The 24,613-nt window shown below is 36.0% G+C and overlaps 2 protein-coding genes across 2 annotated transcripts; both read left to right on the top strand.

The window, feature by feature from the left end:
• Nucleotides 1-1,105: 1,105 nt before the first annotated feature.
• LOC113335431 (rRNA-processing protein efg1-like) lies at nucleotides 1,106-4,684 on the top strand. Its single transcript, XM_026581481.1, has 8 exons — nucleotides 1,106-1,418; nucleotides 1,556-1,688; nucleotides 1,798-1,922; nucleotides 2,126-2,264; nucleotides 2,918-3,008; nucleotides 3,497-3,647; nucleotides 3,730-4,198; nucleotides 4,316-4,684. The coding sequence occupies exons 1-7, from the start codon at nucleotides 1,245-1,247 to the stop codon at nucleotides 4,195-4,197; spliced, it is 1,281 nt and encodes a 426-aa protein (XP_026437266.1). The 5' UTR covers nucleotides 1,106-1,244; the 3' UTR covers nucleotide 4,198; nucleotides 4,316-4,684.
• A 2,228-nt stretch (nucleotides 4,685-6,912) lies between these two features.
• LOC113335457 (F-box protein CPR1-like) lies at nucleotides 6,913-7,710 on the top strand. Its single transcript, XM_026581500.1, has 3 exons — nucleotides 6,913-7,084; nucleotides 7,183-7,426; nucleotides 7,566-7,710. The coding sequence occupies exons 1-3, from the start codon at nucleotides 6,913-6,915 to the stop codon at nucleotides 7,708-7,710; spliced, it is 561 nt and encodes a 186-aa protein (XP_026437285.1).
• The last annotated feature ends 16,903 nt before the right edge of the window (nucleotides 7,711-24,613 follow it).

Genomic DNA, 24,613 nt, shown 5'->3' with positions numbered 1-24,613 from the left:
TCAATGTTGGAATATGAGGAAAATATTACTCTAAAGTTTACTTCAGAAGCATTTATCCATATATCTATTTAATGACTAAAATGTACTTATGCTAATATGTGCTAAAATTTAGCATTAATAGTAGACTAATTAAAATTTTGATATTAACATTAAATTAAATGAGTTAAACTTAGTTAAATAGAGTTAGATTTAGAAGATTAAGTCATAACCTATTCGACCCTCAATACGTTCCTCATATACGAAGAACAACATTGGGATTCAATTAGGTTAAAATATTTCCTAGCTGAACATTTAATATTAATTTTTTCCCTAATCGGTTAATACAAGATTTGAATCCAGTATAGATATATGCTCGTTTTAAGTATGGGCATAATCTTATATTTCTGAAGGATAACATTGAGGTCAGGGTTGGTCATTTTTTTCTTCTAGCTGAACTAAGTCTGTACTTTCTATATAAATGACAACATCGAGATTAGGTAAGTCGAGAAAGAAAATTCCTAGTCAAATCCAGATTTTCAATGATTTTTCTCCATTATCGAACCCAATACTAAGAGTACAAAAATTATCTATTTTTTTAGATCAGTTATTCAATCTAAAACCTTCTCCAAAAGAATGGAATTATCGAAAACTACCAAAAAATAAAATAAAAAACTAATTTGAACTTGATGGACTATATTTTTTTGGATTTGACAAAATTATTTAAGGATAAAGAAAGAGGAAGAAGTAGATACGGAATCGAGTTTTTCCTTTCTCAACTTGCAGGGTTACTTAGTCATTTGTTACCACGAGGACGCCCTTTAAACCTCCACACTAAATGGCCTAATCGCTACCGGAATGGCCTAATTGCTACCGGTACGCACAACTACACCGGCCACCACACCCTATTATATTGGTCTGGGTTTTGGGAAATGTGTGGTGAAGCATTCGACATTTGCAAGGGGATAGCTACCTCAGGTCCTCAACTGGAATAACCAGAGTATTTAGTACAGCCCTGGGCTCCTGGCACAGTCTAAGAAACCCGACCCGATGGAATACAGGAACCCGAACCGATGGAACACCATAAAGGAGCCGTAATGCCGTATCAGAAGAAAGAGAGTATTTACCTATCTCACTAGTGGAAGAGGAAGAGGAAGAGATGCCCTAAAACCCTAAAACTGCAAGACGAGCTAGAAAGAAAACAAAAACCCTTGATAGGCTTATACCTTTAGAGCTTGTTGCTGTTGGTTTCAATTGCTCGATTAAAAATGGTGCACGGAGGCAATGTTAAGGGCAAAGCAGCCGCCATGAATCATGTTAAGAAGAAGAACAGTATAGGAGTTGTGAAAAATGTCCCAAAGAAACCATCTGTAGTTGAGAAGAAGACTAAAACAGTGTCTTACAAGAACCAGATTCGATCAACGGAACGAATACTCAGAAAGGTAATTTAAATAGCTCCATTTGGAATTTCTATGGTTTCGGGTTTTAAATCTCCCATTTGCGCTTGTAATTTTTATATGTTTTTATTTATTCAAAGTGAAATATAAGTTGATAACATCAGGAAATTTTTTATTTTCAGACGGGTTTACCACCTGAAGTAAGACAAGCTCAGGAAAAGAAGTTAGAGGATATCAAGAAGAAACAAGAACTTCTAATTCAATTGGCGGAAAACCGTGTTACAATTCTTAAGAACAAGAAGCCCAAATTTTTCGGTATGGTTTAGTTTTATCATATAGTGTGTTATTGGAAATGCATTTCTGTTGTTTGGACTGGGGCGCAACTATTATTCTTATTTATTGGTGCAATTTGTATGGATATCAGAAAGAAGAAAATTGGATAGGGGGATTAAAAAATTGGAGAGAGCTTTAGAAACAGAGTCAGATGAAACCCGGGCAGGAATTAAAGACCAGATTGCAAAATTGAAAGAGGATCTCGAGTATGTTAAGGTAAGCCAAAGTGCAAATTCTATCTATTTGAATTCCTGCTGTTTTGGGTTGTGCATGATTTTTGAATCTTTGTCGCAGTTTCTGATATTAGTTCACTACATGTGTGCATAAGGTGGATGACTACCGTTGATGATGAATTGCATGATTATGTAGAACTGCATTGGCTTTGCTGACATTGAATTGTTTTCTTTTGTACCTTTCAGTTCTTCCCAAAGACTGAAAAATATGTACCTTTGTTCAGTGGGGGTAATGACCCAGATGTGGTTGAAAGGAGGAATGTGTTGCGCCAACAGATTAAAGGCAATATTGTAGATGCAGCCGCTAGTGGAAGGGATTTAGAAGGTACATTTACTTCTCATACTTATATGAGGTCTTTTTTGTTTCAAAATTATCACAAAAACATTCTAACCTGGGCAAGTTCCTTTATATCTTTCAATCATCATCCTAATTTTTTAAGCCAGGGCAACTCTGGTGTATAGAGTATGTGCAAAGTACATAAATATTTGATGCATTGATACTGAGACGTGTTAAGATTTTAGATAGATGATGTAAGCAGTGTAGAAACATTTACCAGCTAATAATCATTCAGTTTCTTGAAGATCAATTCTCAAACTGATCTATATCCATTAGTAGTTCAACCACTTTGTTTACATTTGAATTTCTTTCTTGTTACAATAGTTCTTTACATTTGTCGCTATAATGTTTTTCTTCCAGTTGGTCAGTGCCTATTGTGCTTCATATATCACTCGTTTATGTCACATATTTTAACTTGCCTAGTTGGCTGTAAGCTGTCATTTTTTTAATTCCGAAGCTTAGCTTTCCCATGATTAGACACGTGCTTCCAGTTGGTCGGTGCCTATTCTGCTCCATATATCACTCTTTTGTCACATATTTCAACTTGCCTGTAAGCTGTCATTTTTTTGTTTTGAATTCTTAAGCTTAGCTTTCCCATAATTACATACATGCTTTATATTTATGATAACCTTGCATTACAGAAACAGGAGATGCTGAGGATGACTTCTTTCTGAACGGAAGCTCCAGCGATGAAGCAGAAGCAGGTGATGAATCTACAGAGAGAAATTTCAGGTACAATATTTTAGTAACGAAAAAGAATGTATGACATAGAGGAGTAGATTCATATTAAACCATTGACATAGCAATGTTGAAATTCAAAGCTTTGTTTAACCTGAAGAGGCCTAGGAACTTGTTAAGCCTTGTTAGCTCAAGAGCATGCAATGAAGCGTTGGCTTTAGAAAAAGTTATTTTTGTTTTTGTGGAAGTGCGTTAGATTTGTCAAGGGCTAAGTGTTAGCCTTTGCGTGTTCACATGGATTTTGTGTTGACAAGATTTAAACCTACAAAAAATGTAGTTCCCTTAGCAGTAACGAGGAACAATTTTAAGTACCTGGTTACTAAGTGTGTGCCAAGTTGGGGTCAAAACTTGCATGAGTAGCTACAATTACTTAATTGGGTCGACAGGCAGAAGAAGGCTAACTAAAATTGGGTTTGACACCCATATGCGTTAATACGCTTGCAAGCTTATTCATGAAAAATTGTTTGCCATGTCTATTGTAGGAAGCAAGCTCCAAGTTTTAAAAAAGAGGTATCAACTGAGCCAAGGAAACAATTTCCAAAGGATTCTGGCCTAATTGGGGGTTTTGGCAAAAAGCCTCCAAGAAACTTTGGAAATGCAGCTTTTGACAATTATGGTGCCAATAAGAATCAGGTTTGTCTTGTACAATGGGTTTTATTTGCTCACGTTTGGTTGATGTTTGCGTTGCTAAACTCTTGCTTGCCTAACTATGCAGAAGCGGAAGTCTATTCAAGATGTAGAACCTGCATCTAGGCCATCAAAAAGTTCATTCAAAAGTTCAAATCATACTGAGACAAGTAAGAGCTGGAAGTCTACTCAAGCTGTAGAGCCTTCATCTAGGCCTTCAAGAAGTTCATATTATACTGAGACGAGTAAGAACTGGAAGTCTACTCAAGCTGTAGAGCCTGCATCTAGACCTTCAAAAGGTACATCCAAAAGGTCAAATTATTCTGAAACTAGTCAGACAAGATTTGAATTCCTATCAAACAAAAAAGCACTGAAAGAGAGGGTTCCAGTGACGACATCCATCAACAAATCACAGAATGGAAGTTTCTCTTCTTTTAGAAAAGATAATCAATTTCAAAATACTACCAGGACTGAAAGTAGTAATAATGTATATTCAAATTCTGAAGCACCACATAAACCTAAAAGGAAAAGGAGACCAAAGAAGAAGAAAGCATAAGGTTTGTATTTTTCCGCATTAGCATGTCACTAATTCATAATTTGTCTGATCAAACAGAATGCTTTGTTAATAATCTTTGGTTTCTCGGTTTCTGATATTTGTTGGTTGACGTCTTCAGGTTTATCTAATTCTGGGGCACCAAAAGTCATGTAACAGAGTGATAGGCTGCATTTAGGTCCAACAGAGTCTACCATTGTAAAATGGAGGAAGATAGACCTTGGTTGGATAAGAACTGGAGGTTGAATGTAGCACACAGTTTGAGCGCCTGACTACCTTCCCTACTCTGTTCCTTAAATGCGCTCAATCAATTTTGTCAACCTTTAGTTTCATCTTCTTCTTTTCTTTTTTTTCTTTTCTTTTCTTTTTCTTTTTGTAATTTTCATGTAATGCTTCCATTTCTTTCACTGGTCTCTTGTTTCTTATTCTGATGCCAAATCATCAAATTGTTGTTTAGGCTCCTCAACTGGGGATATTCTCGTGGACGAAATTTCACCCTTGCTTTGCCAATGTTAAATTCAATGATTCATGACTGTTGCAAACTTGCATGAAAGATCCCAACAGAGAAAACTCGGTTTGTCTTGGGGAGATGCATAATCGTTTTTATTGGAGGGCTTCTCCGAGAGGCTCTCTGCCTGAAAATTTCTCAAATTTCCCTTCCATCGCTCGCCTAATGATTCTTGATCATCTTCTTGCAGTGTCATATGTCCATTTGACGGCCTAAAATTTTCCATGGGACATGACCGGCAATACTTGTAGTACAGTGAATCAACTTCACCCACAAGTACTCAGCCTTGCACACTTGCATCAAAGTATGCATCTGTCTTCATTCTTAAGGCTTTACGCAACGGAAGTCTTCATCTTCTTTTCTCTCTAACTCTTTATGCCCCATAAGCATAAGAGTTTTGCCATGCCTCAAACCAATTGATCAACTCAGAACATCAGCAACACAAGAACACAAATATATAAAACAATAAATCCATTTCATTGCATTAAGGAAGATTACATAAACAAGTCTATCACATGGACCAAAACAGGCCATTCACCCTCTTGACGAATGCCCAACTCTCTCTATATTAGTGGTTCTTCTCTCAAATGAACAACACCAACCTTATTAATCTCTAGGCTATTTATAATGCTAAAGATCAGGCCAAAACTTCTGTGCAACCGCTTGCACAAGCCATGCAGCCAAGTGTCCAAGTAGTTTCCGTAACTACCAACTTCAACTGCCACCTTTTGTGTTGTCAAGTCAATTGGTGCAACACCTGTTTTTGGTGGTTATGAACACTCCCACATGGTTATAAACTCCTTCTATACCCGTTCTATCTTGTCTCACACCATTGGCATGCTTGTAAAGCCAATAACCAACTCTTAACCGTCACTTGAGCCATATTGCACAATTGTTGCGCATTACTGACTTGGCCTTCATCCAATGCACGACCAACATGGCCTTCAGTCTTCTTGGCCTAGTCAATGTACAACAATCTTTGCGCCTCAATCATCTTGGCCACTTCCTTAGCTCATTTTGGTTATTCTTGCGTCATATGCTTTACTTAGCCAACTTGCATGATAATAGTAATGCACACTCTCGCATTACTAGCTTGTTTGCACTGTCCAAGCTTTGGCCAGCCTTAGACTAACGCATAAGCCAACTCTCGGCCTATGCTACACTCTTGCATCATCCTTGAGTTAGGGCCAACTCAATTCTATGGATATGCCTCAATGCCAACATCGCATGTTGTATTTGTCAACTTGGCCTTGTCTTGTCTTTCCTTCAATGAAGCTTCATTGTGTCGGCCAATAAGTTCCATTACTTAGCCACTGACTTTATAGTCAAGCGCAATCTTTGCGCTTTACTGGCCCTTCAGGATACCGCTACCTCAGCGCTTTATAATCTATGGAGTAACGCACAACCTTTGCGCTTCACTGACTTGGCCGGCTAAGTTGTAACACGTAATCATTGTGCGTCACTTGCCTGATCGGTCATACATAGCCATTAGGCATGCCTGTTGGGATGTAGTGCAACTTGTGGAGCGGTGCCACATCATGTTCCTGGCCTTTAGGTGTCTGCCAGTATGAGTCGGTCATTTAGTGGTGTTTGTTAGTGCCACTTGGTGGCAGTGGCCTATGTTTTACTGGTTAGTACTTAGTACTAGTAGTAGTGGGCCTGGTGGCATAAAAGTAGGATTCCTTTATTTCGTTCTCTATAAACTGATTTTCAGTAGATCGTATTATACTCAGATCAGATTCAAAATTGTGTGAGTTTTAAAACTATCTCCCTGTTGTATTTTCTGTGTGAAGAAGCGATGGCGAGTTTCCCAAAGGAGATCATCGACAACATACTTTCTAGGTTACCAGTGAAATCTCTCTCATGGTTTAAGTGCGTATCCAAGGGATGGTGCAAACTAATCCGAAACCCTAAGTTTATCAAAACCCATTTGAAACATGCTACTGATAGCAACCAAATTGCTCTCATGCTTAGAGATTGTTATCTGATTTTGATTCATCATCATCATTCTTATTGAATGATGCTACTGAGGTCAGCTACCCATTCAAAACTCGAAGTTGGGTGTTGAATTATTTGGTACTTCTAATGGCTTAGTTTGCATTTCCCCTGATGAAGATGTGTTTTGTATCTTCAATCCATGTACCAGAGAGTATAAGAAGTTACCAACTACAGAGATCACGTTTCCGGAGAAGTTCACTTCCGTTCACAAAATGTCTTATGGGTTTAGTTATGACTCCAGGATTGATGATTATAAAATGATTAGAGTTGTGAATTTTGCTAATGAGGATGATAGTTGTGAAGTTAGGGTTTATACGTTGGGGAATGATTCATGGAAAAGCCTGGGGTTTATTCCTTATCATCTGTCTTATGGAAGAGCACCTGGTATGCTTGCTAATGAAGCTATTCATTAGATTGCAAATACAATCGAGTCTGACAGGAAAGTTATTCTTGCGTTTGATATTTCCAGTGAGACGTTTCAGGAAGTGCCCAACCTGAGTCTTTGAGTGAGAAGTTTCATGTCAGTGTCTGTGGTTTCGAAAGCTTGCTTTGCTTACTGGCTAATAATTTCCAGGTTCATATGGATATTTGGGTGATGAAGGAATATGGAATTAGAGATTCTTGGACTAAGCTATTCAGGATTTCGCAACCGACTGATATTAGATTATTTCATTATGTGAAGCCATTTCAAATAAGATCTCGGGCTCTATCTGGTTTAGTATCACGGTGATTCTCTTTCCGTTCCTATATATATGGGTCCGTGCAGCATTTCCACGATATCGTTATGATCAATTAATGGGACCTGGTTGGAAAGTGTTCTTGCCTCTATCATTAGCTCGGGTAATCTCCATTTATGGTGTTTCAGTCACCTTTCAATGGCTGCCTTAACCAGTCAGTGTCATAAGAAGCAGGATGGGATACTCCCTGAAAATGCCCCGTTCGTTGCTTTCTTTTTCTTCGTTGTTGGGGACACAGCATGTGAGAGGTCAAGTCATATTGTCAGAACTTGAAGTCAGTATAGTGGCTTTTAGATTGAACTCTTCTATTTCAGAATCCTTCTATTAGTGTCTTCTTGCCCCTAGCTGACTAGATGAAACTAAGGGGTAGCCTTTCACGGGAGTTCCTTCTTTCCTCGATAAAGAAAGAGACTATCAAAGCGTAGCCTATACAAGATACAATCGAAGCAAAAATGATTTGATTCACTCGAATCGATTCATGAACTTTATAGCCACGGTTTGCAAACTTGCATTCCTTAGTTAATATAAATATAAGTTCACGAATAATCGTTTTTAGAATATAACTAACTTAAGTACGCGGACTAGGTACGCGGAATTAAGTACCCGGAATAAGTTTGTAAAAGTTTACAAACTCCAGCAGATTTTCTCGGGAAGAGAACCTCCGACAGTACGCGGACTGGGTTCGCGGAATCTTGTTCCGGTTTCCTGAGCAGCAAAGTACACAGACTTCGGTTCAAGGAATAAGGACTTATACATGTATGTGTTACCACACAATGCTTATATCCAACAATGGTTATATAATCTAAACTCTCATTTCAATCATTGAAACATTCTTAGAGGACGTTATATAGTTGTTGTTCACAAATTATTTTTCGTCAAAGCCATTTTCAAGTAATTGAAACATAACATGACTTTCGTCACTAGGTAAAGATGAAATTGGCCAAAGCGAAAGCTTACCAACACATATTTCGATAAATAGATAAGCGAGATAAACTCGGCTCGAAATAACAAATGTGTATAATCATAGTCTATATAGTAAAACGACATTTTTCTCAAGATAGGAGATATAGTAGATAGACTTTTGAGTGATAGATAAGTTCAAGTCTCCACATACCTTTTAGTCGATGAAGTTCCACCAGTTCCTTGAGTAGTTCTTCGTCTTGTATGATGATCGCCATGGAGTTCTTGAGCTCAACTACACTTTATCCTAGTCCGAGACTTAGCTATAGTATACTAGAAATCAAGACTTATAGTTTTGATCGCTAACATTGACAAACATGCTTGAGATAGCAACGCATGCGAGTTCGACCGAGCAGTGCTCTAACAATATCCCCTTTGGTCAATTTTAGTGACAAAACTATCAATACATATGGAATACAAAAATAGATAAATAAACTTTTATAGCTCTTCTTCCACATGCCTAATTTTCAACATTATTCGAAATATTCGTCACTTCCAAGTACTCCAATGATTCCAAAGGTTGTAAGTTTAGCATCATCGTTGTTGAAAATTCGTAGCTATAACAATGAGAAAACAAGAATTCTCAATCATTGTTATACAGTGTCATAGTATTATTACACAACATCAAAGTTCAATTGTATCACAACTTCGACAACAATACTATGGTGATATTATCACTCCCCCTTAGTCAATACTCAATCTCACATGGAAACCACTCGCCCTTACATAATGATCCGAAAACCATATGTATTTGTAGTGTGAACTACATATTAATTCTCCCCCTTTTTGTCAATAAAATTGGCAAAGGTACGAAAACGGGATCTTAATGAAAATTTCCATAGAGATATTTCATGACCAAAAGTAAGCACATATCAACTTATTTAGATGCAATCATATATCCGAAGCTAAATGCTTTCATCAAGGAGTTTATTAAGATACAAGATAACTCCTATAATATTCCACAGCCGCACTCCCCACAAAGATTTGGCAAATTAAGCACAAGTTCAATTAAGAACTCTCCCCCAATTAAAATGTCATTCCCGAAAGAACAACAAGAGCAACCTTAATTTCAAAAGAAAAGAAGGATTTTTTTGGCCATAACAAATCACATACGAATATGAATTTGAATCCAAATAATACTCAACTAAATTAACCACAAGAAAACCCGTGATTAACTTAATCGGAAATGCTCAACATAAGAGAACTTACGGAGCCTCACAGTATATACATAAAATATGGATCAGGGAAGATTAATACTGCGGAATAAACAAGGATTCATTCTATTTTCCATCACTATTTGCACAATGACATACAATAGACATAATCCTTGTAAACAAAAGTTCATCCTATCTTCCATCAATATTTGCATAATGACATAATAAGCTTCAAACTTTTGTGATGTCAAAAGCTCATTCATTCTTTTATCAATACATACATATCGACATACGAAAGACTTAACTTTTGACAAGGTATGGGACAATCATAGTTCACGGACGCAAACACACATATCCCATAAAAAATTGCAATTTATAAAACCATAAAGATTAATACTGCAAAAAATCATCTTCCAAACAATTTTAGAATTTAAACAAATAAACCTAAAAACATGAAGATGAAAACGTTGGACATAGCTATGTGTAATCACAATAATGGCTATTCCAAACTCTAGTTATTCTTCTAAAAACAAAAAAGAAGATTTACTAGGCTGATAACTCTTTAGAGAATATGATCCGAAAAACGCTAAACCCGGTCAGCAACTAGAGATTGAACATGGACGAGCTCATCAATTGCTTTCTTTAGTTCATTTTTCAGAAAATCAAGATTCCTCGTTGCAATTCCGAGTTGTTCACGTACGACCTCAAAATATCGAAGAAGATTTCCTACCAGTTGTGATGACATCTGAACTGGTAGTTTGTTTTCATGATCAACGGCATGATAGCATGTTATGAAAACATGATTCTTGTGAAACTCGATAGTCTTTCCCTTCTTGACTTCATCATCCTTGTTGCTTCCTTTCATTGTGCACACCAAAATTCAGTGGAACCTTTTGACCTTACAGAACAATATATCAAGAGATGACACATATGTGTATATAAAGGAGTTCCATGGAAAACCCTAGGAAAACTTGTATATGTACGTGTGGGTCAGGTGTACGTGCACTTGTGATCACAACCCTGATATATGACCAAGGGAATAGAGGAGCCAAATTTAGACTGCTTCTTGAGAACTCAAGAGACATTCTAAACAAAGGATGAAATTTTTATGTCAAGACTAATAGTTGAGAAACAACTATTTGAATGAAGGACAATTAAACAGGAAATGTTTCTCAAAAAAGGATGATTAGAATTACCTCCAAGAGAAGAAATGGAGCAAGGCTCAACAGATTTTAAGATCATCAACTATAACAAAAGAAGAATAACATACAACCTCGACAACATTCTCAAGACACACTTCTTGAGAACTATGAGAATCCTTCGTTGACTACAAGAAGGATGATACATTGAGCAGTCATGTTGTATTTAGATGAGCATTTTGCTCATCAGAATTGACTTCTTTTTTCTCTCCTTCAAGAGGATTTACAGAAAAAACACTTGACTTAAATGAAGGAGTTTTATCAAGAGAGGAACAAGTAGTACCTGAGCCAGCTGCTTTCCTTGTCCTTTTAATGATCCGCTTGAGTCTGTTTATGCTGATCTTAAGCTCTGAGACTCGATTATTGATATGAATGAAATCTGGAGCAGCAGTCTCGGATTCACAACCTTCTTCAGAGAGAGAAAAGGAACTCAACTTTTCTTTCTTTCTCCTATGCCTTTTTCTTTTTTCAGAGTTATTTAAGAAGCCAGTTGCCCTTCTGTCGTTTTTCCCTCTACCATTGTCGGTATTTTTTGTTTCAAAAGCACAATTAAGAAAAGACTTATCACAGTATTTTTCTTGATTGTTGACAATGTCTTTTACTCCAACAATATGAGAGACAGGTTTAATAACTTCTTTAGACATCCATGCAAGAATGTTGTGAAGTTTTTCATTCCTCAACCGAAAACGACATATTCACTCAGAATGTCCTTTATTTCCGCAATAATAGCAGTTAAAAGAATTGTTTCTGACCGTTCTCGTGTGATTAGATTTAGAAGGAGCAAAATCCTTGTTTCTGGGAACATTACAAGCTGCAAAAGGTTTCTCACATGAAGAGTGATCCTTAGCTTTAACGAAATTGATCTTACTAGTTTTTGGAGCGTCTATTCCTTTATAGCCCAGACCATGTGTATCACGATTGTAAGGACCCTCAAGCTCGTCAACGCTATTTGACTGGTCAAGAGTCGATCAAGAGACGATTTAACCGCTAAGAACTCGATTAGATTAACAAGAACGTTAAATTAATAGAAATTAATCTAACAACGATTTAGGTACGAAACTAGTACCGTTTAATCGATCTCGAAAAGTTACGTAGAATAGACTACTCGAATGTGCCAATCAGATACTGGATGAACAAGATATCTTTGGATGAGTATGAATGGCAAAATAGTAATTTTGTTTTAGACTGCCTGGCTTCCCTTATCTTCTGGTCGGGTGCCTTTAGAAATCTTGGTCAACCTTATCTTCACCAAACCGAGACGATAAACTCTCATTTCTTTTCTTCTTCTTCTTCGTTCTTCTTCTGCTCCTCTCTGTTTCCTCTTCTGGTTGTTTTGGGAGATGAAATATAGTTCTGAGATCGAGATAAGAAGAGTTTGATCATGAATCAAGTAAGGTGCAGTTGAGTTTGTTGTTTAGGTTTGGTTAGAACCTTCGATTGAGTTGAAGAGAGATGTTACTGTAAGAATTAGGGTTTGAGGTTGATGTTGAGGTTATTTGGAAATTGATGAGTTAATCGAGATGTACTTAACGGATAAATATTCAAAGGTTTGTTGCTAAATTGAAGTGGTAGTATTGTTTTGAAGAGGGATCGAGATGTTAGTGAGTCTGTGAAGAAATTGGGGTTTCACAAGATCTCAGAGAAGCTACGGAAGATGAAATTGAAGATGAAAAAGATGATAATTGAGAGAAATAAACAATGGGTGTGTTTAATGGAAGATTTTGATTGTGGATTTGGGTTCGAATTAGAGAAGTGTTGATTTGAGGTTAGTTTAGGGTTTGCAGAGAATCAGTGATGAGGTTGATTAAGGATGGGTGTTTGGAGAGTGTTTAATTTAAGGTTACAACATCTGGAGTTGATGAAGCAGCATTTCAGGGGAAGCTAATATCTGAGTAAGTCTTTATATTGCTTAATTACAGTAATTGAATGTTTAGGTAAATGATTTAGATTTTTAATGCCTCTCATTTAGTTAATCTCTTGGATTAGTCAGTTGCTAGCTTAGGGGGCGCTACAACGATGTTCTTTACATGCTCCAACCATAGAAGATAATTTTGTAGAGCTAGAATTGAATCTACTCAGACTCTCTTCCAGTGATTTCACTTTATCAAGAGCAGTAGCAAGGTCAGTCTCCAAGGATTTTTCTTTGGCGAGAAGACTGAGTTCTTTGTCAGTAAAACATTTTTGTTGAGAGTCATATCTTGCTTCAGATTCTGCAAGTCTTTCTTTCAACACAAAGAGATTTCGAAGAAGATTATCACATTCAGACCTTTTTGAGCGTACATCTTCTTCTCGATATTTAACGATAGATTGTAAGATTTATATCCACAATCATATCCTTTAAAGAGTTTTCTCAATCTTCTGTTTTCTTGACAAAGAGGAGCCATGTATTTACTCAAGAAAGTTGTCGACTTCTTTTCTTTCAAAGCACAGTCAAAAAGCTTGATATATTGAAAGACTTCCTCATCAAGAATTTGTCCTTCTTCTGAATCACTGTCATCCAAAATATCATCTAATTGTTCGTCAAGGTCCCAGTTAAATGCAGATTCAGATAAAGGACTAGAAATATAGTCTTTCTCAAAGGCTTCAGGACTTTGAACCTCACAAGGGTGACTCTGAGCTGATGTTGCGTTATCGGAGATATTCTTATCGTCCATAGAGTCAGATCGCTACAAACACATACTTGTAAGGTCTTTAAATGTTTTTGCCTGCTCTGATACCAATTGAAAAAGCGGGGGGTCTAACAATCACACCCAATATTTCGCTTAGCAATCTGTATGGACTACCTCCAATATACTCTTAAGAGAATCAACTAGACTCATTCTTATTAATAGTATATCAAAGAGTTATATTATCTCGATCTCTCGATTTAATTCTTACTCAAGCAAATAGAAATCTGCGAGTCTAACTAAATACAAGAGAGATAACTTGGATCGTACCAAAGACCAATATCCAAGTGTCAATCAATGTAAATCAACAACCAAAGATTGGATATTCTAATTGATTGAACTTAACGTACAACCTGTGATATTTCAATTATATAACAAAATATAATGCGGAATGGAAATAACACAGACACCAGAAGTTTTGTTAACGAGGAAACCGCAAATGCAGAAAAACCCCGGGACCTAGTCCATAATAAACACACATTGTATTAAGCCGCTACAGACACTAGCCTACTACAAACTAACTTCGGTCTGGACTGTAGTTGAACCCCAATCAATGTCACACTGATCCAAGGTACAGTTGCGCTCCTTACGTCTCTGATCCCAGCAGGATACTACGCACTTGATTCTCTTAGTTGATCTCACCCACAACTAAGAGTTGCTATGACCCAAAGTCGAAGACTTTAATAAACAAATCTGTATCACACAGAAAAGTCTACGGTAATAGATAAATCTGTCTCCCACAGAAATACCTACGAGTTTTGTTCCATCTTTTGATAAATCAAGGTGAAAATGAACCAATTGATAACCCGAACTTATATTCCCGAAGAATAGCCTAGTATTATCAATCACCTCACAATAATCTTAATCGACGCGGCGAAAGAAGATATTGTGGAATCATAAACGATGAGACGAAGATGTTTGTGATTACTTTTATATATTGCCTATCAGAGATATCAATCTCAAGCCAATTGTTACGATTGTACTCAATACAATAGAAACATCAAGATCAGATCACACAACTACAAGAAAGTAGTATCGGTCTGGCTTCACAATCCCAATGAAGTATTCAAGTCGTTAACCTACAGGGTCTCGAGAAGAAACCTAAGGTTAAAGGAGAATCGACTCTAGTTATGCAACTAGTATCACACATGAGGTGTGGGGATTATGTTTCCTAGTTGCTAGAGTTCTCCTTTATATAGTCTTTCAAATCAGGGTTTGCAATCAATGTTAGCTTAATAACAAAGCATTCAATATTTACCGTTAGATGAAAACCTGAATAAATTCAAGCTAATATCTGTCAACCGTTAGATCGAAAACTTAGCTTTTTACACACAAATGAAATGCACGTTGTTAGGTTTGTGTAACCGTACCCAAACATGTATATTTGTTGGTTCAACAATAGTTAACCAAATGGTTAGCCATATGATCACTATCATATCAACCATGTTCTTCTTCACCATAACTAGTTCAAATGACTCAAATGAACTAGTTCGAGAGCTTTTCAATTGCTTAGATCTTATAGAAGCATACAAGACACAATCGAAGCAAAAATGATTTGATTCAGTCGAATCGATTCATGAACTTTATAGCCACGGTCTGCAAACTTGCATTCCATAGTTAATATAAATATAAGTTCACGAATAATCGTTTTTAGAATATAACCAACTTAAGTACGCAGACTGGGTACGCGGACTTAAGTACCCGGAATAAGTTTGTAAAAGTTTACAAACTCCAGCAGATTTTCTCGGGAAGAGAACCTCCGACAGTACGCGGGCTGGGTTTGCGGACTCTTGTTCTGGTTTCCTGAGCAGCAAAGTACACAGACTTCGGTTCAAGAAATAATGACTTATACACGTATGTGTTACCACACAATGCTTATATCCAACAATGGTTATATAATCTAAACTCTCGTTTCAATCATTAAAACATTCTTAGAGGACGTTATATAGTTGTTGTTCACAAACTATTTTTCGTCAAAGCCATTTTCAAGTAATTGAAACATAACATGACTTTCGTCACTAGGTAAATATGATCTTGGACAAAGTGAAATCTTACCAACACATATTTCGAGAAATAGATAAGCGAGATAAACTCGGATCGAGATAGCAAATGTGTATAATCTTAGTCTATATAGTAAAACGACTTTTGTCTCAAGATAGGAGATAGAGTAGATATACTTTTGAGTGATAGATAAGTTCAAGTCTCCACATACCTTTTAGTCAATGAAGTTACACCAGTTCCTTGAGTAGTTCTTCGTCTTGTATGATGATCGCCATGGAGTTCTTGAGCTCAACTACACTTTCTATCCTAGTCCGAGACTTAGTTATAGTAGACTAGAAATCAAGACTTATAGTTTTGATCACTAATATTGACAAACATGATCGAGATAGCAACGCATGCGAGTTCGACCGAGCAGTGCTCTAACAATTATTATTTATTTCTCCTTCTTTTACATACTTTACAGTTCCAAAATAATTAAATTTGCCAGCTAGTTACTTGCCATCGGTTGTCCTTTGATTTAAAATGTAATCTTAGTAAACTTTTCTCAATGTCATGTTCTACTTCCACAAATTGGAAAACATCATGATAGTTTTTCCCAAGATCTCTTCTATGTTTTCAAGAATTTCCTAAGATCTCCTTGTATCAAGTGTATTTTTTGTTTGAATTTTCGAATAGAAAAATAAATTTGGTCAGGTTAGGGCTTACCTGAATCCATATTCTTTCCCCTTTAAATATAGCAGATACACATATATTCAACCCAAAAAAACTAAGAACTAGATCATACATTTATCTTAATGGCCAATGATTCAGCTAGTGTTAGAGCATTGCTCGGTCGAACTCGCAAGCGTATCTATCTCAAGATTGTTGTCAAGTTTAGTTTCCAAAACTATAAGTCTTGATTTCTAGTCTACTTATAGCTAAGTCTCGGATTAGGATAGAAAGTATAGTTGAGCATTAGACTTCACGGCGTTCATTGAATGAAGACGAAGAACTACTAAGGGAAGCTTGTGAAACTTCATCAACAAAATGTATATGGATACTTAAACTCATCTATCACTCAAAAGTCTATCTACTCTATCTCCTATTTGAGACAAAAGTTGTATAGCTATATAGACTTCGATTATACACATTTGATATTTAGAGCTGAGTTTAACTCGCTTACATATTTCTAGAAATATGTGTTGGTAAGCTTTCGCTTTAACCAAGTTCATCTTATATTCTTGACGAAATTCAAAAGATGATCATGTGAAAGTCGCGTGGTAACATCTTACATGATTTGTGTGAGACAGTCATTTGATGTAGACTCGGAATGTTTCGTATTGATCATTCAATCACTTGAAAATTGCTTTGAAGCTAATAGTTTGTGTGAGACAGCTATTCCCATCTTCCAAGAATGTTTCAATGGTTGAAATGAGAGTTTAGAACAATTGGGTTTTAGCATAGTATGTGTAATGTAATCCATGTCCGGGAACCATGGTATGCATACCCGTATGCGTACTTGTTGGTTTTCAGAAGTCCCAGAACCTGGTATGCGTACCGGTGAGCGTAGTGGCGTAAGGTTCGGTGAATATTGAATGCTTTGTTACCAAGGTAATATTGATTTGTGTATAACAAGCTAAGTTCGATCTAACAGTTGAAAGATATTAGATTGAGTCTAATCAGGTTTTCATCTAATGGTGAATATTGAATGCTTTATTACCAAGATAATATTGATTGCAAACCCAGATTTGAAGACTATATAAAGGATAACTCTAGCAACTGGGAAACCTAATCCCCACACCTCCTATGTGATACTAGTTACGACTAGAGTCGATTCTCCTTTAACCTTAGGTTTTTCACGAAACCCTGTAGGTTAATGACCTAAAGACTTCATTGGGATTGTGAAGCTAGACCCAACTATTTTCTCTTTAGTTGCATGATCTGATCTTGCATTTTCTATCGTATTGAGTACTATTTTCTTTAAGATTGGCTCGAGATTTATTCTCCGATAGGCAAGATAAAAAGTAGTCACAAACATCTTCGTCTTATCGTTTGTGATTCCACAATTTCTTGTTTCTCTAGCATACGATTAAGATTATTGTGAGGTGATTGATATTCTAGGATATTCTTCGGGAATATAAGTCTAGTAGATCAATTGGTTCTTGTTCACATTGATTTATCAAAAGACAGAACAATACTCATAGGTTTATGTTTGGGAGACACATTTATCTATACAATAGACTTTTCTGTATGTGACATAATGTGTTTATCAAGTCTTCGACTTTGGGTCGTAGCAACTCTTAGTTGTGGGTGAGAGAAGATAAGGGAATCAAGTGCGTAGAGTCCTGCTGGGATTCAGAGACGTAAGGAGCGCAACTATACCTTGACTAGTGTGAGATTGGTTAGGGCTCAACTACATTCCAGTCCGAAGTTAACTTGGACTAGGATAGTGTCTGTAGAGGATTAATACAGTGTGGTGTTCAAATCTGGACTAGGTCCCGGGTTTTTTTTTGCATTTGCGGTTTCCTTGTTAACAAAATTTCTGGTGTTTGTGTTATTTTTTTTCGCATTATATTTTTTTATATAATAGAAATATCACAGGTTGTGCGTAGTTCAATTAATTAGAGAATATAACCTTTGGTTGTTGATTATATTGATTGACACAACATTGGTCTTTGGTACCGTTCAATATTTTTCACATAATAATCAGGCTCACGGATTTCTATCTGTTTGATTTGATGATTACATTGTGAAACAGAGATACAACTCTTGGATATATTTCCATTGATTGAGTCTGACATTCTAGTTGATTCTCTTGGAATTAAATTATAGTTTGTCGATACAGATTGCTAAGCGAAATATTGGGTGTTGTTGTTAGACCCCCACTTTTTCAATTGGTATCAAAGCAGGCAAACACGTTTAAGACCCCATAAGTCTGTGTTTGTAGCGATCTGACTATATGGACAGAGGAGCTATATCTATAAACGTACCACCAGTCTTCGATGACTCAAATTACTCATGGTGGAAAATTGCTATGCGTGCCTTTATTCAAGCGCGTGATTTTCAAACTTGGGTTTATGTTGTTAATGGCTATGATCCTCCAATGGTTACAGTAAACGGTGTATATATTGGTAAAGATATTGGTAGATATAAACCTAACGAGATTCTCGCCGCAAATCAAAATTCTGACAGTTTAAATGCTATCACACATGCCATTACCCCAGATCTTCAGTACCATGTGACTATGTGCAGTCGGTCTAAAGATGCTTGGGATATCTTAGAAACCGTATTTGAAGGGAATACCTGTGAAAAAGAAGCTAGGCTTCGAAACCTAAATTCTGATTGGGAAAACCTTCATACGGCAGATGAAGATTCAATTGATGAGTTCAATCACAAAACGTCTGAAATTGTTAATGCATCTTTTGCGTTGGGTAAGACTATTCCTAAAAAGGACATTGTGATGAAAATTCTCAGAGCATTGCTATCTAGATACGATTCTAAGAAACATGCCATCATTGAAGGAAATAACCTTGATACGCTTTCCAGAAATACTCTTGTTGGAAAGTTAAAAATACTTGATCTTGATCAGAACACAGTCAGAACATCTGCGTTCAATGTTGTGACCAGCACAAGCAAAGCTTCTAACTTGTCTTGGGACGATGAATGTTGTTCCAATCATGTTGATTTTGATAAATCACTGATTACACAAAAGATCAAGGATTTGGTAAAAAAAAACAAAAGTTGTGAGAAATGTCTCTCTCCGGTTAATTCTTCTAATGATTCAATACAAGAAAAATCATCTCAGATTTTCAATATCTTGGATACTTCCAATGTGTTCAATGAACTTTCGGATCTCACAGGAGAAACTTCTTCCTACTCAAATTCGGATTCAGAGTTTGGTTGTGACACTAAGATTGTTGAATTCTTGAATAAGTGTGAAGAAATTTACCAAGAAAACCTCCAACTAAAGGCTTCGTTGGAAAAACTTGAATCGTCACTTCAGGTAAAAGATCTTGAGATAGATTGTCTTAATGATGAATTCACCAGGACCCTACCTTTTAAGGAAAAGAGATTAATACTCTTAAGTGTGACCTGCAAAGGTTGTCTGGAAGTTCTGACAAAATCTCAGCAATGTTATTCAGTCAGAAGTCTTTTGGAAACACAAATGGTTTAGGGTTCAAAAGCAAAATTGTGAGCACAAACAACTCCTTTGTTCCATCCGGGTTTGGAACAGTTGATGATGATTGTTATGATAAACATGAGGGAAATAAGCAAGACAATAAATCATCCTTGATTTGTTTGTTTTGTGGAAGTGCAAGTCATGTTCAAAGTAAGTGTTGGAAATTCAAGAGGAACAACAAAAAGATTGCCAAACTTCAGAATGACATACAAATGATGAATCTAGCTCTGAGTAATCAACATAATTCTCCTGATAACAAGAATACATCTAAAAGAACCAGATTCCTACGAGGTAAGAAGTCTGTCTATACAACAATCCTTGATAAATCATTATGTGATAAAAGCATTCGGCTCACTCTGTTACTATCTAATACTAGTGACGTGTGCATCCTCATTTTGAACTTGAGAAAATAAGGATTGCATCAAGGTTGATCAAGTTTTGTATAATTGGTAATTTCTTATTTTATTTATGTTAAGAAAATATCTTCTTGTTAAGAATAGATAAAGGATCATGAACCGTACAAGACTTGTTCAAAGTTCTTCTAGGGTTTGGATGTCCGTAAGTATATTTATATTCATTTGTGATCAAAATTCCCTTCACTTCCCTTTTCTTCGAAAGTTACAGTTTCATGGCTCCTATAACTAGAGGTACCACAAAAAGGGATGCAGTTGAAGCAGTTAATGTGTATCTTTGTGAAGGAATCCTTTCCTCAAGGAAGAATAATGTGACATATACTGAAAAGGCGAGGGTACCCAAATATACCTCAAGCTAAAACTTTTCCTTCCTATAAGTCCTTTCTCCGAAAGTGATTGTCTATGGACCGAGTCGAGACAATACAACTAATCGGTTCACACTTTGTATGATCGTCTATGGATACGACATCGAGAAAATACAACAACGAAGTATGTTTACTTGATAAAAAGGTTCGGACTTAACCAAACACAATAGGATTGCTTATCAAGTAAATAGGAATTAACGTTTGTGTAATTTACTTTAATTATAATAAAACAATTATAACGCGAAAAATAAAAGTAAATGACACAACAAGATTTTGTTAACGAGGAAACCGCAAATGCAGAAAAACCCCGGGACCTTGTCCAAAATTGAATACTCTCAGGTTTAAACCGCTATACAAAATAAACCAACTTCGTATAGTTGAGACCAAGCAACTAAACCTATAGTTCACCTAGTTTTGTCTGTATTCCCATGCCTCCAATTTATGAATAAGTCACGTACTTGGAACAATTCCTTTGGTTCGTAAAGGAACAACAAATCTGTTGGTATCAACTCTCTTCAATCAAGTGATATGAGTTGGACAAAAGGCTCTTCTGTTTATCTTAACATAAACTCCTTCGTCAGGTCCTTAGATCTATCTTTTGTTCAATTACCAAAGTAATCGTAAGATTTTGCAATCAATACTTTTAATCACAAAGAATTGTATTGATACCAATCTACACAACTAATTAATCTAATCTACCACAAGGATAAACTGATTATAGTTGGATCCTCTTTTTACCGAAACAAGTATTGTGCACACCAAAGATTTATAAACCCAAGTCAGAAATCTTCTATCTCTTCTTTGTCTTCAAATCTTCTTAGATCTTCAAGAAACACCTGCACACAACTACTTGAATCTCTTGTGATCAATCACACACAGAATGGAGTCTGTTAACAATGGATTATCACAAGATCGTCTTTAGCACTAACAACAGTCTAAAGATCCCTGTCGAAACTTCGAACTAGTTTGAGTGAATCTTAGATCGGAAGATAAGATTCTCAAGCATAAACAAACTATGTGTAATTAAAGTTCAACCACCATTAGTCAATCAAATCAATCGAAAACAAAAGATAAACCACAATTATCTAGTTTCCCACCAACGGTACTAATAGAGCTTATCAATCCCAAAGAAGACTTTAAGCTGAGCGGCCGTAAGAGACTTCACCTAATTAGGTTACTCTCCACTCCGAATAGGCGGCTTCACCAGTAACAACACAACCGAGGAAGTTTGCTGTCACAAAGGATTAGTTTGCTAGAAATGCAAACTCAAAGTATTTATAGACAAGGAAGTTTGGACACCAAGGAATTTCCAAAACCGTAAATATTCTCAAGATATGCAATATAATTTCCAAATTCGGTTTTCATAATTCCTGGAAATGCTCACGATCGGTTTTCATAATTCCTCTTCATAGGATCGGTTCCCCTTTACCCAGATTTGGTTCAATAAATCACAAACTCGATCATACCTCACAGGTGATTACTTAAGATCGGTTTCACTAATAAAAGTCATACCAATACATAAGTCAGGCCTTTGTGAATAGTTCTACCAAGAACACAAACAAGTCGTGAGCGGTTATACTAAATCACACATATTGGATGTTCACAAGATATGCAATGAATAATAATCCCAATAACGCATGGCGATTTCCTTTTCGATTCACAAAACAAGTTCGTGAACTTACTTCCTTAAAACACATGTAAAACATTAGCATTTAAACGATTATGTCGATGTCTTATCTACAAAGTTTAATGGTTAAGCAATAAACCTTGTATTGTATTCCTTAATACTATGTCTATCTAGAGTGTTCATGCTTCACAATTTTGTTTTCCATATGCACGACTTGAAAGATACGTTAGGGAATGAAACAGTTCAAGTCAAATATCACTAACCTCAAGTGGAAGGATGATGTTGTGGTTGTAGCTCCTTACTTCTTCACTTCTTCAAGTCTTCGCAATACTTGTAATGTCTCATATGCTAATACTTTCAAGCTAACCTATACGAAGTTGACTCTAGTAAAATAATCAAGTGACTCTTAAATGAGTTTTGTTTCACAAAAATATGACAACCAAACTTGACATACCAACGCTTGGTGGGTTCAACCGAGCTATACTCTAACATATACAAATGATGAAGGTTCTTCCTCTAACTGCCTCTTGTATGTTTGTCATTTTGTTAATAACTTTAGAGGTATGATGAAGGATTTGATCAACAAAAGAAATGATTTAAAACCTCGAATCATTTTCTCTTTAGAAAAGATAGCTCACTATGAACATGTGTTGTCTCTAACAAAGAACACCTTGTATGGACTAAAAAGATAACCTAGTGAGTTAACTGATATTTCTGAAGATTTGGAGGAATTGAATGATCCCATAATCAATGGGTTTTTCAATAATGAGAAGGAATTCTCAGTAGATGCTCTGAGAAAGCTCTATGATTTCTAGGAAACTTTTTATGAAAATTTATTCTTGTGTTTTAAGAAGGATAACTAAGGTTTGGAATAACCATTATTGTGAGCACACATAGCTATTTCCAACGATTTTCATCTTGCAATATTTTTAGATTTATTTATTTAAATTCTAAAGTTTATTTGGAAGACGATTTTTCAGTATTAATCTTTATGGTTTCATATATTGCAACTTTTTATGGGATATGTGTGTTTGTGTCCGTGAACTATGATTGTCCCATATATGTCAAAAGTTAAGCTTTTCATATGTCATTATGCAAATATTGATGGAAGATAGGATGAACTTTTGTTTATAAAGATTAAGTCTATTATATGTCTCTATGCAAATAGTGATGAAAGATAGAATGAATCTTTGTTTATTCTGCAGTATTGGTCTTCCCTGATCCACATCTTTGTGTATATACTGTGCGGCTCCATAAGTTCTCTTATGTGAGCATTTCCGATTAAATTAATCATAGGTTCTCTTGTGGTTAATTTAATTGAGTATTTTGGATACAAATACATGTTTCATGTGATTTTATTAATGTCAAAAGAAATCCTGCTTTTCTTATGAAAGTAAGGTCGCTCTTGTTGTTCTTTCGGGAAATGACATTTTATGGGGGAGAGTTCTCAATTGAACTTGTGCTTAATTGACAAATCTTTGTGGGGAGTGCGACTGTGGAATATTGTAGGAGTTATATTCTATATTTATAAACTCCTTGATGAATGCATTTAGTTTCGGCTATATGATGGCATCTAAACAAGCTGATATGTTGTTCTCTTTTGGTCATGAAGTGTCTCTATGGAAATTTCATTAGGATCCCACTAATTTTAGTACCTTTGCCAATTTTTATTGACTAAGGGGGAGTGATACATATCACCATAGTATTGTTGTCAAAGTTGTGATACAATTAAACTTTGATGTTGTGTAATAATACTATGACACTGTATACAATGATTGAGAGCAACTGTTTTCTCATTGTTATAGCTTCGGATCTTCAACAACTATGATGCTGAGTTGAACACGTTAAGAATCATTGGAGTACTTGGAAGTGACAAATATTTCGAGTAATGTTGAAGAACCAAGGAAATCAAGCATTTGGATGAGAAGCTACAAAGTTTATTTATTTTGTATTCCATATGTATTGATAGCTTTGTCACTAAAATTGACAAAGGGGGAGATTGTTAGATCACTGCTCGGACGAACTCGCAAGCGTTGCTATCTCAAGCTTGTTGTCAAGTTTAGTTGCCAAAACTGTAATTCTTGATTTCTAGTCTACTTATAGCCAAGTCTCGGATTAGGATAGAAAGTGTAGTTGAGCATTAGACTTCACGACGTTCATCGATTGAATACGAAGAACTACTAAGGGGAGCTTGTGGAACTTCATCAAAAAAAGGTATGTGGAGACTTGAACTCATCTATCACTCAAAAGTCTATCTACTCTATCTCCTATTTGATACAAAAGTCGTATAGCTATATAGCCTTCGATTATACACATTTGATTTGAGCTGAGTTTAACTCGCTTACATATTTCTCGAAATATGTGTTGGTAAGCTTTTGCTTTAACAAAGTTCATCTTATATTCTTGACAAAATTCAAAAGATGATCATGTGAAAATCGCCTGGTAACATCTTACATGATTTGTGTGAGACAGTCATTTGATGTAGACTCTGAATGTTTCGTATTAATCATTCAATCACTTCAAAATTGCTTTGAAGCTAATAGTTTGTTTGACACGGCTATTCCCTTCTTCCAAGAATGTTTCAATTGGATTTAAGCATAGTATGCGTACTTGCATATATGTAATCCATATC

The sequence above is a fragment of the Papaver somniferum genome, unplaced genomic scaffold (genome assembly GCF_003573695.1).
Source record: "Papaver somniferum cultivar HN1 unplaced genomic scaffold, ASM357369v1 unplaced-scaffold_148, whole genome shotgun sequence".
NCBI classification, from domain to species: domain Eukaryota; kingdom Viridiplantae; phylum Streptophyta; class Magnoliopsida; order Ranunculales; family Papaveraceae; genus Papaver; species Papaver somniferum.
This window is presented reverse-complemented; position numbering and strand designations above follow the sequence as displayed.